At 41.3% G+C, this 15,912-nt stretch overlaps 1 protein-coding gene and 1 long non-coding RNA gene across 6 annotated transcripts in view; one reads left to right on the top strand and one right to left on the bottom strand.

The window, feature by feature from the left end:
• The first annotated feature begins 236 nt into the window (after window positions 1–236).
• rab24 (RAB24, member RAS oncogene family) overlaps window positions 237–15,912 on the top strand; it is a 26,247-nt gene continuing 10,571 nt past the window's right edge. Inside the window, exons 1-4 of one of the 5 annotated variants that reach the window (XM_072591233.1) lie at window positions 237–315; window positions 5,614–5,825; window positions 13,708–13,776; window positions 14,479–14,557. In XM_072591233.1, the coding sequence (XP_072447334.1) occupies window positions 5,709–5,825; window positions 13,708–13,776; window positions 14,479–14,557 (265 nt within the window). In that variant the 5' untranslated portion in view covers window positions 237–315; window positions 5,614–5,708. Of the gene's footprint in view, window positions 383–881; window positions 1,368–5,613; window positions 5,826–13,707; window positions 13,777–14,478; window positions 14,558–15,912 lie in introns of those variants that run through there. The other 4 variants (XM_072591231.1, XM_072591229.1, XM_072591232.1 and 1 more) reach the window with 4 other exon arrangements.
• LOC140492278 (uncharacterized) overlaps window positions 15,068–15,912 on the bottom strand; it is a 23,032-nt gene continuing 22,187 nt past the window's right edge. The window contains exon 3 of the long non-coding RNA XR_011963529.1: window positions 15,068–15,445. This is a non-coding gene — a long non-coding RNA (uncharacterized lncRNA). The remainder of the gene's footprint in view (window positions 15,446–15,912) is intronic.

Genomic DNA, 15,912 nt, shown 5'->3' with positions numbered 1-15,912 from the left:
CCAAGTTTGTAAACAACTCAAAGATAGGTAGAGGGACAGGTAGCATTGAGGAGGCGGGCAGCTTAAATGTGAATCTTAGTTCAGATTTACCAATCTTAAATTCTGCACATTAATAGAGCTGTGATCGTCCCTGTCACCAGGCCTGACCACGCCCCTACCCACCGCCCCGCCCCCTTACCGGCCCCGCCCCCAAAGGCTCCAGTCCCTCTTGAGCCCGCCCCTCCGGTTCCTGACGGGAATCCAGGGGCCGGGCTATTATGTAATTTCCGTTTTTGGCCCCGCCTGGTTTGCGGAGCCGCGGTTTCGGTTGTGTTTGTGAGTAACTGGCGGTCGCGGTCGCGGCCCCCCCCCGGTCCCCGGTCCTCTCTGTGCTGCTGGTAAGGTCAGTGTTTTAGCAGGTGCTTTACTGGAAAGGAGGCCTCCACCTGGTCGAGTACGGCCCGGGCCCTGGGGGGGGGGGGTTAATGCTCACAGCCCCTGAGGGAGGGGGGGGCACAGTAACCGGCCTGGGGGGGGGGAGAGTTTACCCTGGAAACAGGCCTGGGGGGGGGGGGGGGGAGAGTTTACCCTGGAAACAGGCCTGGGGGGGGGGGGGGGGGGGAGAGAGTTTACCCTGGAAACAGGCCTGGGGGGGGGGGGGGAGGAGGGCACAGTAACCGGCCTGGGGGGGGGGGGGGGGTTAATGCTCACAGCCCCTGAGGGAGGGGGGAGGGCACAGTAACCGGCCTGGGGGGGGGGGGGGGGGTTAATGCTCACAGCCCCTGAGGGAGGGCACAGTAACCGGCCTGGGGGGGGGGGGGGGGTTAATGCTCACAGCCCCTGAGGGAGGGGGGAGGGCACAGTAACCGGCCTGGGGTGGGTGGGGTAGAGAGGATCCCCCTCGAAAGTCTCTCACGAGATTATTAATGTTCCTGCCCTGTCCCTGTCCCTGTCCCTGTCCCTGTCCCTAAGTCAGCCCTGGGAAAGACGTAGACATACTTTCCTAACCAACCCGGGTGAGTGTATAAAGGCGCCCTCAACCTCCAATCCATAACCAGCATCCAACTGTTCAGGACTGATGTGAAACTGACTGACTGTGGGAAACCACATCAATTTAAGAGAAGAAGAGACTGAGCAGTTTTCACTGGGAACAAAGTTGTCTGCCTGTGTTGAAGGGTTGAGGGCCCGCATGTTGGGTGTTTATCTGGCCCCAGAGTGTCATTCCATAAATTAAATGAATGGGCAGAAGAGTAGCCCGGTATTTTCAATTCAGGCTTGTGGGGTTTCATCTACTTTGAACCTAATAAGGATAAAGCATTATCTACTACATGGTGAAAGACTTGAAGCAGCAGAAATCAAAAACAGAATTTGTAAGCATGAAAAATGTTGTAAGTACTTAAAGTAATTAAAAAGATGAATGGAATGCTGGCATTTCTATTTAGATGTCCAGAACAAGTGGAGGCAGAAGTTATGGTTCAGCTGTGCTAAAGCCTAGTTTTACTATGCCTTGAGTACTGAGAGCATTTGTGGACTCTCCTTTGGGAAGAATGTTTGGTTTGTAAGGATTAGATTGCAGTGAGGGGTCAAACAAACTTGAACTTGCCTTGAATTTACGAGGAGGAAGTGAGGACTGCAGGTGCTGGAGATCAGTTGAAAAGTGTGGTGCTGAAAAAAACCCCACCAGGTCTGGCAGCCTGAAATGTCTATTCTCCTACTCCTTAGATGCTGCCTGACTTGCTGTGCTTTTCCTGCACCATGTTTTTTGACTTGAATATACAAGGTTAAGAGATGAGCTGATTGAAATTTCAGGTTATTATGGGGAACAGGTTGGGAAAGAGAGACTATTTTTGCTGTTGCAGGAGTCTAGGAATAGGGGACATAATCCAGGAATTAGAGGTACACATTTTAGGAGTGAAATGAGGAAACCATTCTACATGATAGAAGTTTAGACTTCTCTTCTGTAAACTGCAATTGAAGTTAGATTATTTTTAAAACTGAGATTGATAATTTTGTCAACCAAAGGTCTTTAGTGGTATTAATTAGCAATTAATAATTGAATTTGAGTAGAATTGGGTCTGGATCAATTGGGTTTGAGGGGCTAAATGATGTACTTCTGTTCTCCAATAATATTGGTTTTGTGGTTTGTATTCTGTGGTGGGCACATCATGGAAGTGAAAGGGAAACCTATCTATAATTTTGTTCCATACTCCACAGCAGTGTCTATGATTAGTTTTAATATTTTTGCCTGTATTAATGGTGCATATGCAATGAAAACTTATTCTTTTTGGAAGTGTTTTTTCTTTGTGAATAAGAACTGAACTGTTGAGAGATTTGGAGTGCAGTATAGAATGAAAATATTGTGGTTCAGAGTTAATGACCATCATATTAATATCTCCTGCCCTGAGCGACAGGATGTATAAATGATAGAAAGTGTCAATTACTGTTGACAGAGTTGTTACTTGACTCATTTTGCATCACAACAACAAACTTGGCAAATATAAGCAGACCTTGGCCAATTCTGGAACTACATATCAGTTCATCACATGAATGGCAATGGTTCAAGGAAGCATTTCATCACCAACACTACCTTCAAGGACAGGTAGGGATCAGCATTGAATGCTGCTGTTGCCAATAATGTCCACACCCTGTGATTAAATCAAAGTTAGGAACCACATTCACCTGCTGGAAGTGAGGTTTAGAAAGTGCAAAGGGAAGGAAGAGGGGTTAAGGAGCCTCATTAGTTATGAGGGAAACAAAGGGACTAGATTTCAAAGGAAAGTTATTTAATTTAAATGTATAATAGTATAACCAACATTTGCTTTTAATTTCTGATTTTGAAGACCAGCAAAACTTTGTCATTGTATTACATTTCTTATATTGGTTTCAAGGAATCAACTGCTGATCCTTGGATAAATCAGTAAAAGTTATAAACTCAGGACAGTTTTGACACTTGCAGGTATTTAATTCAAGTGCATTTCCATCTTTACTTCTATCTGCATAGATTTCACATTTTATATTTTATTTCAGGCTTAACATGTAAGAAATGGCTGGTCTCACTTAGCAAATCCATTGCTTACTATGGGAGATGGAAAATTCCTTAAGTAGAAGGATTCTTCAACATGAGTAAAATAGCAGCCAAATGATGAAATGATGCTGCTGTTTTACAAAGTCAAATGTTTAGCTTGAACTTTGAATTAAACTCAATTAAGTAATTTCAGAAAGCGCAGAAACATTTGTGTACTTGTCAATAACTTATCACTGCATTAATGTTGAAGTAACGTGATGATTCATATCCAAGACAGTCTTACATTCCAAATGGGTTCTTCCCCTTGTTAGAACCAGTACCCATAACCATCCTTTTGTTACTGCTATGCTATATAGCGTAATGTTTGTTGCTAAAACAAAAAATGCAGTATTCTTTCTCTCTCAATCAGATGTCATTGTTTATGACTTTGGGATAGAAATATGTAAGCGCTGAACTGAGTAACTGTTGTACAATATGGCACTGGGGAGAAGGATGCAAATAATACTACAGCTATGCTCAAAAATAGCTGATTATTCAGTATCTAGTTTTTCATGGGATGGGCACCCCTGGCTAGCCTTATATTTATTGTCTATTGCTAATCACCCATGAGAAGGTTATGAGCTGCCTTGAGCTTCTCGAATCTCTTTGCACGGTAGAGTGAAGGGAGGAATTACAGATATAAACCCACAATGCTCTTAGAAAGGGGATATGAGAACTTTGACCCAGCATTATGGTCTTGCCCCTTTGTACAGGTCGTCTTTGTCTTTGGTGTTCAGGTATTCCAGTGGCCTGGCATGACTGTCTTTATTGGTTGATACTTCCAAGCTAGTATCTAATGTTCCGATCTTCCTAAGTCAGCTCTCCCTGAGCCCTGGAGCCATTAACCAAACTGGGATGAACTTGGTCCTAATTTTACTTTTACTTTATGTATGACTTCTATCATTGGGGTGACTTTTAAAACTTTTCACTGTATTTTTGATGTAAAAGTACACGTGACATTAAATTTATTACCTATTCCATGTTCATTGATTTGAAACTGCTGTATTCTGTCCCAAGTGGAAGGGCCTGTTATTTAGGGCATGGGATATTAATAGGAATTACTGCTAAGTTAGTATGAAGGGCTATGTATGACATTGTGCAATCCAAGTGAGACACCGGATCCTTCTACAAGTTGGGGCTGATAATCAGTTTCAAAATCACTCCATTCTACGATATGAAATCTTGTAATTGTCCATTTTCTGCCTACCTCACACTGGGTACTGTGTTGTGCAAAGGCTGTAATTATAGCAGGTATGCATGGTTATAGATAAAGCTCATTAAAGGTGACACAGATTATAAAATCAGATCAATTGGATCTTAACTTTTTTCAGAACAATTGCTGTGAATAGAAATTTGTTTAGCATGTTAAACCTTTTGTCAGTTTATTTACACTGAGATCAGAAAGGTTAACACTTAAAATCAGGTTCTTTATCATGTCAGAATGGTTTTGAAGTTATCTTGTGTAGAAATGTCCAATGTTTGTATTAAAGTTGGGTTTTAGGCTCTCTAGCTATGTTTTCAGCTGTAGTCAGATTTCAGTGTAGGTGCTGGTTTGTCATTACTGGTTTCTATAGCTATGACTTTTCCATGTCCAGAGGTGCTTTCATGCACAACCAGGACAGTTTTTTTTCCCACCATCAAATCACCTTTTGGTTCCAATTAATAACCAACTTGCATGCAGTTCTGTAGCAATGACTTTTATTTATTTTCTAATCAACCTGTTCAGAAATGTTATTACTTCTAGAGTGCGTAGAACTTGAGCCCAGGCCTCCTACCTGAGATAGGGGTGCTATCACTGTGCCACAAAACTTTGTTCTCTAGCTACGACTGGATTTGGATTCTAATCTCAGTTGAACGCTGCAATTGATTGTGATGTGTATTAAGTCTTAGTCATGGCCTTCAGCTGTGACTGTTAGATGGAATCACAGGCTCATATGGACAGAACAATTGGAGTCTTGGTTCTGTAATTGTGAATGTGCATGGTGGAATTCTGTCCTTGTCTTGTAACTGCACCTTCATGTACAAGGAACTTGAGTCAGATTGTATGTTCTTAAGACACACCTGGACTTGGGGTATTTTTGGATGTATTCTTTCTCACGTTTTTGAATATACAGAACACTTGAGAGTGCTTAGACTGTTGTGGAGGTGGTGATAAAACTGAAGGCAAATTAGGCAAGAACATAGCACTCTTCTCATCCCACCCCGGCTATCAATCCTTACGCTGTATTTCACTCCTCCCCCCACCCTATTTGTATTATCAGCATTCAATAAAATGCAACTTATTTGCAGAATGCAGAACTGGTTTTGGAGGAATGCAGGTACTATTGTGATTTATTTTGAGGAAGTGAACTACTGTTTCCTGTGTGTTTCATTATTTCCCATCTTTTAAAATTGGTTTCATTATCCTGCATTGGAGCTGCAGAGTAACTGAGGGAATCCAGGAGTAGATACTTGTAAAGGAAAAGCTGCAGCACCATTTTATAAGTGTGTTGAAGAATTTGATCGTCTTTTGAGAATTAACTGAAAGGTCATTCCACGGTGAACTAAACCATCCCCTTTCTTATTTCCAGGTGAAGCCATTTGAATTGACGACCACATTGCTATTATTTGGTTGAAACTATATCTCCTATACCTAAACTTGAATTGTGACAGCAGAGGTCACAGAATGAGTGGACAGCGCGTTGATGTGAAGGTGGTAATGCTGGGGAAAGAGTTTGTGGGAAAGACTAGCCTGGTGGAGAGATATGTGCATAATCGATTCCTCAATGGCCCATATCAGAATGTGAGTATGAATGAGTGGTACTCCAGGTAATGTTTATACCAGGATGCCTTTACCTCTGAATGACAGTTTATCTGGATAAATGTGCTATTGGAAATGTTGATAATGCAAAGCTAGTGCCCAGTCCATGGCTAATGATAGGAGTAGGGAAGTTAACTAAGCTGAGGACTGGCTGGTGAAGGTATAAAGTCAGTCACTAGTTATGTGAAATATGTAAAGCGTTGTATTGCAAGTGGAATTTTTCAAGTCTCACCCTGTAGATGCATTAACTGTCATTGATGCACACTTAGTGAATTTGTACTCCATTTCTGTCTTTGCTATGTTAGTTGAGGAGGCATTAATCCATTAAAATATCAAGTTGGTGCTCCTGTTAAGATAAAGCAGATGGAGAAATTTGGTCGTAGTAATTGTATGCCACAAATTAGTATCATCCACTACAGAATCTGTCTGTTTACATTAAAGAAGACATGTATCAATCTTTCAGGGAGAGTTTGACTAATCTGAACTGATTTTCCAAACCAAGATGAGAATGTAATATGTTGTACATCTCTGACTCTGGCTGGTCACATTGTTAGAAACATCTTGAAAGTACTAGATCTCAAGTTAAGTTTACTTCCTCAGTCAGCAGCTTCCACGTAATGTAGGGGTGCAGCCCTTCCTGATGAAGGGCTTTTGCCCGAAACAACGATTCTCCTGCTCCTTAGATGCTGCCTGACCTGTGCTTTTCCAGCACCACACTCTCGACTGTTTAATTGAAGTCTGGATTACAGTTAGAGTTTTGGCTCATTCAGCAGAATCAGTTTTTAAAAATGTGAAAAATCTTGGAGAGCTTTAGTGTAACTGAGTTAAGAATTGCATTGAAAACAGTTCATAGAAGTTACTTTCCCAGGGCCATGCCCTGTTCAATCAATCAATCTGTTTAGTTCAGAATTTAAACAAAGTTTGGCTGTTAACTGTCAATAAGCATTAATGGGTGCATTCTCTGTGGCAACTTCTTTAACAATTGTCCACTTAGCAACCAATTAGTATTCTCCTTGCATGCATAAATGCCAGTTTTCCCTTTTGAATTGGTATTGTTGTGAAACATGGTGATGAATGCAAGATGAAAATTTTTAACAAAATGCCATTTCTTCCAGCAGTATTTTGGGTTTAGAAAGATCTTATTGATATAGCTGCTTATTGATCCAGATGCACCCCTTTCTGTGGTGCTCAGTTTCAAAACAGGGAGCCTTCAATTTATTTCAGATGAGGTTCGTTATGGATTTGTTTTCCTTATGAATAGTGGAGGCTGCTCAGTGAACTTATTCAAGCTGAAGTTAACAGATTTTAGATCCTAAACAATAGGGTGAGCAATCAAGGAAGTAGAGGTAAGGCTGCAATCAGATTTGCTGTGAACCTATTGGGTGGCAAGTTCAAGGGGCAAATGGCCTACTTTTATTTCATTTGTTCTTATGCCCCAAAAAAATGACACAGGTTAATGTTTTGTTCAATTTTCAGCTCTGGTTTAAAATTCATTTGGCCAGAACGAGGCTTTGCTCCCAAATTAGCCATGTCCACAGACCAAGATAGTGGTTATGCTCATTTGTTTTTGTAAGTATAAACTCAAGGAAGGCATGTTAAAATATTTTCAGATATACAGCTGTCAATTTCATTAAGAAATCTCATTAGCCTATTGGACACTTTTTTGTAGTCATTTTCAGTGTTTAAAATTGGTGCTGACTGAAAAATGCTTTTGCTGAGCAGCTCACTTTTAGTGTATTAAACTGGCACAATTTCATTATCACTCTATTAAACTCCACCATGGGGCTTGGGTTTCATTGGCAAAGCCTGCATTAATTGCCCAATTATATTTGTCCTGAGGGCCATTAAGAGTGAGCCACGTTGCTGTGGGTTTTGGTCTCGTGCACCTGACCAGGTAAGGATGCCAAATGTCTTTCCCTGAAGGAATTAACCAGGTGGGTTTTTTTAACAACAATCAACATTGGTTACATGGTCATGGTAAGTGTATCCATGATAATAAAGAAATGTTGACATTGCTCCAATGCACCCCAATTAAATGGCACTGGGAAGCTAAATGTTTTGGCACCTTAATTATTAAGGAAGTCATTTGTATAAGGAACTAATTGTATGCAATTCATTAATGTTTCCATATGCTTTAGTGAATTAATGTTTAGGTCAATTTTGTTCTCACTGCAGTAGTATAGAATTGTTGAATCTCAGAATTTTACAGTCCAGGCGGAAGCTAGTCGATCCATCGTGTCTGAAAGAGCTTCCCAGCAAGTCACATTCTTCAGCCCAATTTACATAGCCCTCTAACTTAATCCCTTTCAAATATATATCTGCTCTCTTTTGAAACTTCTTACAAAATCCATTTCTATGTTCCCAGGCAGTGCATTCTAAATTTGAAGTTTCTCCTCAGCTCTCACTGAATGTTGAAATTATGACCACCTAGTTGTTAACATACGAGCTATAGGTCATTCTGCTATAATGTGACAAGTTGTTCCTCTGCAACCGTGTGCCATGGAAAGTCGTGCTGTAGAAGATCGCTAATTGAAAATCACTAAACCTGTTCAGTAGGAAGTGTGTTATCCAAACAGGGTCCACAACTTGTCAGTCATGTTAGTCAATTTGTGCTGACGAAACGCACATTATAACAGAATGACTTGTAGTGGAAACAAAATATCCTCCTTTACCCGTCAAAATTGTTCATAATTTTAAACACCTCAACAAAGTCACCTCTTAATCTTCTCTGCTCCCAGGCAAATAAGCTCAATTTCTCTAATCTTTTCTTGTATCTAAGTCCCTAATTCCTGGAATTTTAGTAAATTGCCTTTGCACTCTACAGGGACAGCATGGTGGCACAGTCGTTAGCACTGCTGCCTCAGTGCCAGAGACCTGGGTTCAACTCCTGCCTTGGGCAACTCTGTGTGGAGCTTGCACATTCTCCCTGTGTCTGCGTCGGTTTCCTCCCACAGTCCAAAGATGTGCAGGTTAGGTGAATTGGCCGTAGTGTTAGGTGAAGGGGTAAATGTAGGGGAATGGGTCTGGGTGGGTCGCTCTTCGAAGGGTCATTGTGGACTTGTTAGGCCGAAGGGCCTGTTTCCACAATGTAAGTAATCTAATTTAATCAAACATCATTAAGGTGTCCTGAAATATGTACATTGCTCAATGTGATCTGACCAACAATTTGTAGATGTGTAGCATCACTTCCTCGCTTTTATACTTTACACCTCCATTTATAAACCCAAAGATCCCATAAGCCTTTGTAGCTGTTAAAACCAGCTTGGCCACCTTCAGAGAATTATGTACTTGAGCTGCAAGGTCCTTCTGCTGCTCTACTCCCCTCAAAGTTGTACTACAGAGGTGATATTGTCTGTCCGTATTTCTTCTACAAAAATGCGTTCCTTCGCATTTCTCTGCAATGAACGTGATCTGCCAGGTGTCTACCCATTCGGCCTATTTGTCAATGTCTCTCTGTTGCTCAGTGTCATCTTCGTAATTCTTTTCTAACTTTGGCAAAATCTTTAAATTTGCAGAGTTACTTTCACACCCATCTCCAAATTGTTCTTATAAATCAGAAAAAGCAAGGGTCCCAGTACTGCTGCTTGGAATACCACTGAGAAATGCCCATCTATACCCACCTCCGTTTCCTATCTTTTAGTCAATTTCTAAATTGACCCATCAATCTAAAACATTTCTAATTTGCTAACCAATCTGCTGTGTGGCACTGCATCAAATACTTTCTGAAAATCCAATTTCCAACATCCAGAGTTCTACCCTTGTACAATGTCTGTCACCTCGTCAAAGAATTCAATTGAATTTGTCAAACATGACCTTGAAAAAACTGTCTTAATATTAAACTTATTTTTCTGTGTAAATTTATCTCCGCCCTTATGGCCTCCATCCGTTTTCTCACTAGCTGAAAGGTCTTATCTCCTGTTATCCTTTGCCCCTTAAGCAACAACATAGCATTTGGAGTCATAGAACTTAGAACATAGAACATTACAGTGCAGTACAAGCCCTTCAGCCTTCTGTTGCGCTGACCTGTGGAACCCATCTAACCTATAATATTCCATCCTTGTCTGTATGCCTATCCAATGATTATTTAAATGCCTTTAAGTTGGTGAGTCTACTACTGTTGCGGGCAGTGTGATCTGTGCCCCTACCCCTTTGAGTAAAGAAACTATTTCTGACATCTGTCGTATATCTATCACCCCTCAATTTAAAGCTATGTCCCCTCGTACCAGCTATCACCAGAGGAAAACAGCCTCAAATCCCTCGGCCTTTCCTCAAAGACCTTCCCTCCATACCAGGCAATATCCTCGTAAATCTCCTCTGAACCCTTTCCACAGCTTCCATATTCTTCCTATAATATGGTGATCAGAACTGTATGCAAGACTTCAAGTGCGGCTGCACCAGCGTTTTGTGCAACTGCAGCATGATCTCATGGCTCCAAAACTCAATCCCTCTACCAATGAAAGCTGACACACTGTGACTTAACAACCCTAACAACCTGGGTGGCATCTATGTACCTGGACACCGACATCTCTCTGCTCATCTACACTACCAAGAATCTTACCATTAGCCCAGTACTCTGTATTTCTGTTAGTCCTTCCAAAGCGAATCACCTTGCACTTTCCCACATTAAACTCCATTTGCCACCCCTCAGCCCAACTCTACAGCTTATCTATGTAAGCTCCAATCCCCCAAGATGATACTGTTCTGAGGGCCCTGGAAAACTTGTTTGGCTCCAGGATTTGCTCCCTTGGCCCTCTGCAATCAAGGATGCGTCCTGTCTGGGCCTGGCAACCTCTACCCAGAGTGCTGCCAGTCTTTTAATTTTTTTAAAAATCCATCACTATACAGATCGTTATGCTGAAACACATTTTGACAGTGTGAATTGGCTGTAACTTGATTGACAAATTGTGGATGATGTTTGGATAATGCAAACTTTATACTAAATGGGTAAAGTGATTTTTCTATTATTGATCTTCTACAGTGCGATTTTTTTTCTGTTGTGGTTTTCCATAGAACAATTTCTATAATATGAGGTTGCAGAAGAATGCAACTGTTGCTTTTTTGCAGACCAACCTGTATTGTTCAGCTCTGTTAATTAGCTTGTGGGGTGTGGGTGTGTCCAGCACTTATTGCCCCTGTCCTAATTGCCTGTAGGAGAGTGAAGAGTCCACCACATTGTTGTGGGTCTGGAGTCACACAAAGGCCAGACCAGGTAAGGATGACCAATTTCATTCCCATAAGGACTAGTGAACCAAATGGGCTTTTTCTAAAATTGGCAATGGTTTCATGGTGGTCATTAGACCCTTAATTCCAGATTCTTTATTGAATTCAAATTCTACTATCTGCCATGGTGGGATTTGAACCCAGGTCCCCAGGACACTAGCTGAATTTCTGGATTAATAGTCTAGCAATTATACTAAGCCATTGCAGTTACTCAATACCCATTTTTTTTCAACTGGGCTTTTGTCACCATTTTCCAGTTTGGTAAAGACAGCAGCAAAGTACTCATTTAGTACCTTTGCCATACACTCTTTCATTGAGCAGCTTACCCTGCTTGATCGTTATGGGTCTCACTATCTTTCACTGGTCTCTTATTATGTTTGAAAAACATTTCGCTATTGTTTTAGTGCAGTTTGCTATCTTTTCCTCATGTTGCTTCCTAGCCTTAGCTTTTGAGGTACTCTTCCCGATTTCTATTGCAGGTATTACTACAGGAGGTATCATATGGTTCCTTTCTCTTCCTTAATTTTTTCAAATATCCTTAGTCGTGCAGAGTACTCTAGCTTTGGATATCCTGAATGTATTCCTTATGGCTGTATTCCTAGCTTTTGCACCCTATCCATATCTCTTGTAAGTCTCCCATTTGTCATCTACTGTTTTATCTATCGAAACATGTTTCCACTCAAGCTGTGCCAGTTTAACGTTTACACCCCTAAAATCTGCCCTTTTCTAGTCTGGCATCTTAATCCCTCTTTTTAATTTTTGTTCTTTTTCAACTTAATATTGAATCTTCTATCATGATTGCTATTTTCCAAATGCTCCCCCACTCTGATGTTCTGCACTTGACTTACCTTATGTCCGAGGACCATTCCAGTATTCCAGTTCCTGCTAGACCTCGAAAGTACTCCTGTAAAACATTGCAGGAAAATCTTCCCTTCTGGACCCCGTACTTTACGTTTTGGCCCAGTCTACCCTAGAATAATTGAAATCACCAATTATCACAACTCTACTTGCCCTGCAGATTTCCATAATCTGCTTACAAATGCTTTCTTCTACTTCCTCCCCACTATTTGTCAGTCTATAATAAATACCCAACAAGGTGACCACTCCTTTTAATCATATAAATTCGCTGCATCTCATTCAAGGGCAATAAACCATCTTTGACCAAGACTGCTGCACCCCCACCCGTTTCTACATCTTAACCTAGGATGTTAATTAAGCAGTCCTGATTTGGGTTGAGCCACGTTTGTCAGTGCCACTATCCTATTCCCCTCGAGTAATTTTTGCTTTCAGTTCCCCAGTTTTGTTCACTACATACATGCAATTTAACCCTGCTGTTATTTCTCTCACCCATGGGGAAGGAAACCATTTCCTTGTTCACTGCAACAATTCAAGCCTTCCCTCCTTTCCTTTTCCCAATTACCATCTCTTTTTGCCCTCACTGGTAGTTCCAAAACCAGGCCCATTAGTCAACCCTGCCCCCTGTGCCTTATCAGTTTAAATCCATCCTCCCTACACTATTTAGTGTCTCAGGAGATTGGTTCCACTTTTTTGCTCGAGTGCAAATAATCTGTCCTGAACTGAAGTGATCCTAATGTCTCAAAAACCTACACCCCTCCCATGTCGTCCCTCAAGCCCACATTCCGCCCTGATCTGCCTTTGCCTAAGTGGTGAAGTTTGTGGCACAGGTATTTCGGAGATTACTACTGTGGAGCTTTTCCATTTCAACCTACTCCCTAGCTCCAGAAATTAATCCTGCAAGATTCTGAACTGGCCCTCACTATGTTGTTGGCTCCCATCAGAGCCACAGCCACTGGTTCTTCAATCTATCTTTCCAGAAATTTACCCAGCCTTATGTTCCAGATCCTTACACCTAGGAGGCAACAGATCATAAGGGCACTCAATCTTGCCTGTGAACTAGACTGTCTATTCCTCAAACTATTGAGTCACCCACTACTACCTTTCTAACGTGCCTGCCAGTCTCCCATTTCCCAGTATAGCCTCTGACACAATAGTGCTTCGGTTTTTCCTCTAGTCATCCACCTGACTGTTTGATTGCTCAGTAAATAGGCATCTGAAATCTTATACTTGTTTGGTAGCTGCAAGGAGTCTCTGGTTTCCTGGATCTGTCTTTTCTTTCGTTTGGTGTATTGCCACCCATTCGCTTAGCATCTCCTACACTCCTCCTTGCCTGCCTATCACGATGTGTAGTGACCATTCTCTGGTATAACTGTTCCAGAAACCCCTCTTTGTATGGTGTGTAGTGAAGAAAGTTGATGCTCCAAATCAGCCACATGTTGTTCAAAGACGTTATCCACTGGCACCTCATGTAGGTGTGACACATCTGGATGTCTTGTGCATCCAAGGCATCCCGTATTTTATGTGCAACACATGACAGGCTTTCCCAACACCTCTGCCATGTTTACTACAGATGGTGCACACTGCTGAGGCTCTGCTGTTTCTAAGCCATAAGCTTTCAACAGGCCATCTCTTTTGTTTGAGGATGAAGGAAGGAAACACTAACGTACATTTAGGGTCTCTGGGGAAAAATGCAGGTGAAACTGAAGTATTCACTACACACTTTGAACAAATAGCTCATGTTTCTCAGGGAACAGATCTAGATTAAATCCACTGGTTTCTATTTCAGACGATTGGAGCTGCCTTTGTAGCCAAGCTCATCCATGTTGGTGAAAAGGCCATCACACTTGGAATTTGGGTAAGCTGATGTCTGCAGATCTGGCATGATTAGCAAATCAAGGAGATTGTTTGGAGAGAGATCTAATGCGCTTTGATTGTATACAGTTGTTATGTTAGTGTTTAGTTGTGTAGTTGTATTTGGTGTTGACACTGGTTGGGCAATCCTACAAGTTTGAAATATGCAGAAGGTAGTTTTTGGCCATCTCATCAGTAAAGGTAAATATTATGGAATTCCCTGAAGTTTTATTTTTGGTGAGCCTGTATGAGTATCAAGTTATTCTACATAACATCCTATAGCAGTAGAGTGTTCTGATAAATTTCTATACAGAAATAGTGTGAAATAAGACACATTGCAAAAGCTATCCGGCAATTATTATTGACTACTTTCTTAATCCTCTCCCACTGCTTCTGTTTGCGTGTACATTTTGTTTTGTCAGTGGGGTGGTGGCATTGCTAAGGCTGCCCTGGAGTAGGTGGTGATGAGCTGCCTCCTTGAGCCATAGGGCCATCCAATGTTTTTGAAATATTACCACCTCTTACCCCTCTTATTAAACACTGTCGGTATAACTTACTGTTCCATGCTCACCTTGTGCATGGCTGAGGTCAGGAGCATGTCAGCTCTTGATTAGCAGTGATAAGGTAGGGAGGGTATTGGAAAGTACCCAAATAATTGTTTTGTATACGTTTTTAGTAAGCAGTGATGTATTTTGTTCCCTGTCAGGACACTGCAGGGTCTGAACGGTATGAATCCATGAGTAGGATCTACTATCGTGGAGCCCGAGCGGCTGTTGTTTGCTTTGGTAAGAAATTTGCAACAGCTTCTGCTTGTCTTATGCTGTGTGAGTGCAGAGTGTCATACTTGGTAGAGGACAATGAGGAACTAGTCACCAGAAGAAAAGTGAGTCTGGTGGCTTTGCTGTTGTTCACCATTATAACCACCATCATTTTAAATTGCACACAATCAAACCATGCACTGTTTTTAGGAATTTTTTTTTACATTTCCTAAATTCTAAGTTTCTGTAGCATGCTAATTAGTGAGCTTCATAGTTGGTTTCAGAACTGTATTTTTAACTTGAACAGTTCTATTTTGTCAAGTTATCCAAAAAGGAATGTAAAGAAAGATGTGACTAAAACTACCCCACGATGAATGGCTTCGACAGTTCCTGCATGAGTATGACTTAAATTGAAGAGTAACATGGGAAGGTGGAGTTGACGTCAACGATCAAACATGTCATGCCATTTAATGTGATAAGGGTCAACTGATCTACTCCAGCTGATATTAAGAATCATGTTAAATTAAGTATCTGTTATTTATGAGGAGGAAGCAGAGATGCTTCAAGGGGATTTAGAGGTTGAGTCTTAAAAAAAAAAACTGGTATATGAACACACAATGCAGTGAAATGTGACATTATTTACTTGGGTAGGAAAACACAAAGTATGGTGAATGGTGAGAGGCATTAAAAGTTTTCAACTGCCAAGAGTTCTCAAGTCACTGGAAGTTAGCATGCAGGTACAGTTAAGGCAAATTGTGTATACTGACCTTGTATTGCAAGAAGATTTGAGCATCAAAGTAAAGAAATCTTGGCAATCATATGAAGACTTGGTGAAATCACGTGTGCAATTTTGGTCTCCTTATTTACAGGAAGGTATATTTCCCATGGCAATCCCTGGGCTGTAGAGATCATTCTCTGAAGAAAGATTAAATAGAAACATAAGATAGGAAGATATATGAGCTGGAGGTGGTCATTCAGCCCTTTGAACCTGCTCCACAATTCATCATGATGATGGCTGATCATCCAACTCAATAGCATAATCCGGCTTTCCCCCCCATTACCTTTGATTATATTTGTCTCAAATGTTATATCTAACTGCCTCTGGAATATATTCAAGTGTTTTGGCATCAACTACTTCCTGTGGTAATGAATTCCACAGGTGTACCACTGGGTGATGAAATGTCTCCTCGTCTCCATCTTAAATGGTTTACCCCAAATCCTCAGGCTGTGGCCCCTGATCTGGACACACCCATCATCAGGAATGTCCTTCCTGCATCCATTCTGACTAGTCCTATTAGAATTGTATAAGTCTCTATGCTTTCCCCCCTCATTTGTCTGAACTCCAGCGAAAACAATCTTGACCTAGTCAATCTTGTCATATG

Source organism: Chiloscyllium punctatum, chromosome 20, assembly GCF_047496795.1.
Source record: "Chiloscyllium punctatum isolate Juve2018m chromosome 20, sChiPun1.3, whole genome shotgun sequence".
In the NCBI taxonomy this organism is placed as follows: domain Eukaryota; kingdom Metazoa; phylum Chordata; class Chondrichthyes; order Orectolobiformes; family Hemiscylliidae; genus Chiloscyllium; species Chiloscyllium punctatum.
Note: the sequence above shows the minus strand (reverse complement) of the source record. Positions and strands in the feature narration are given on the sequence as shown.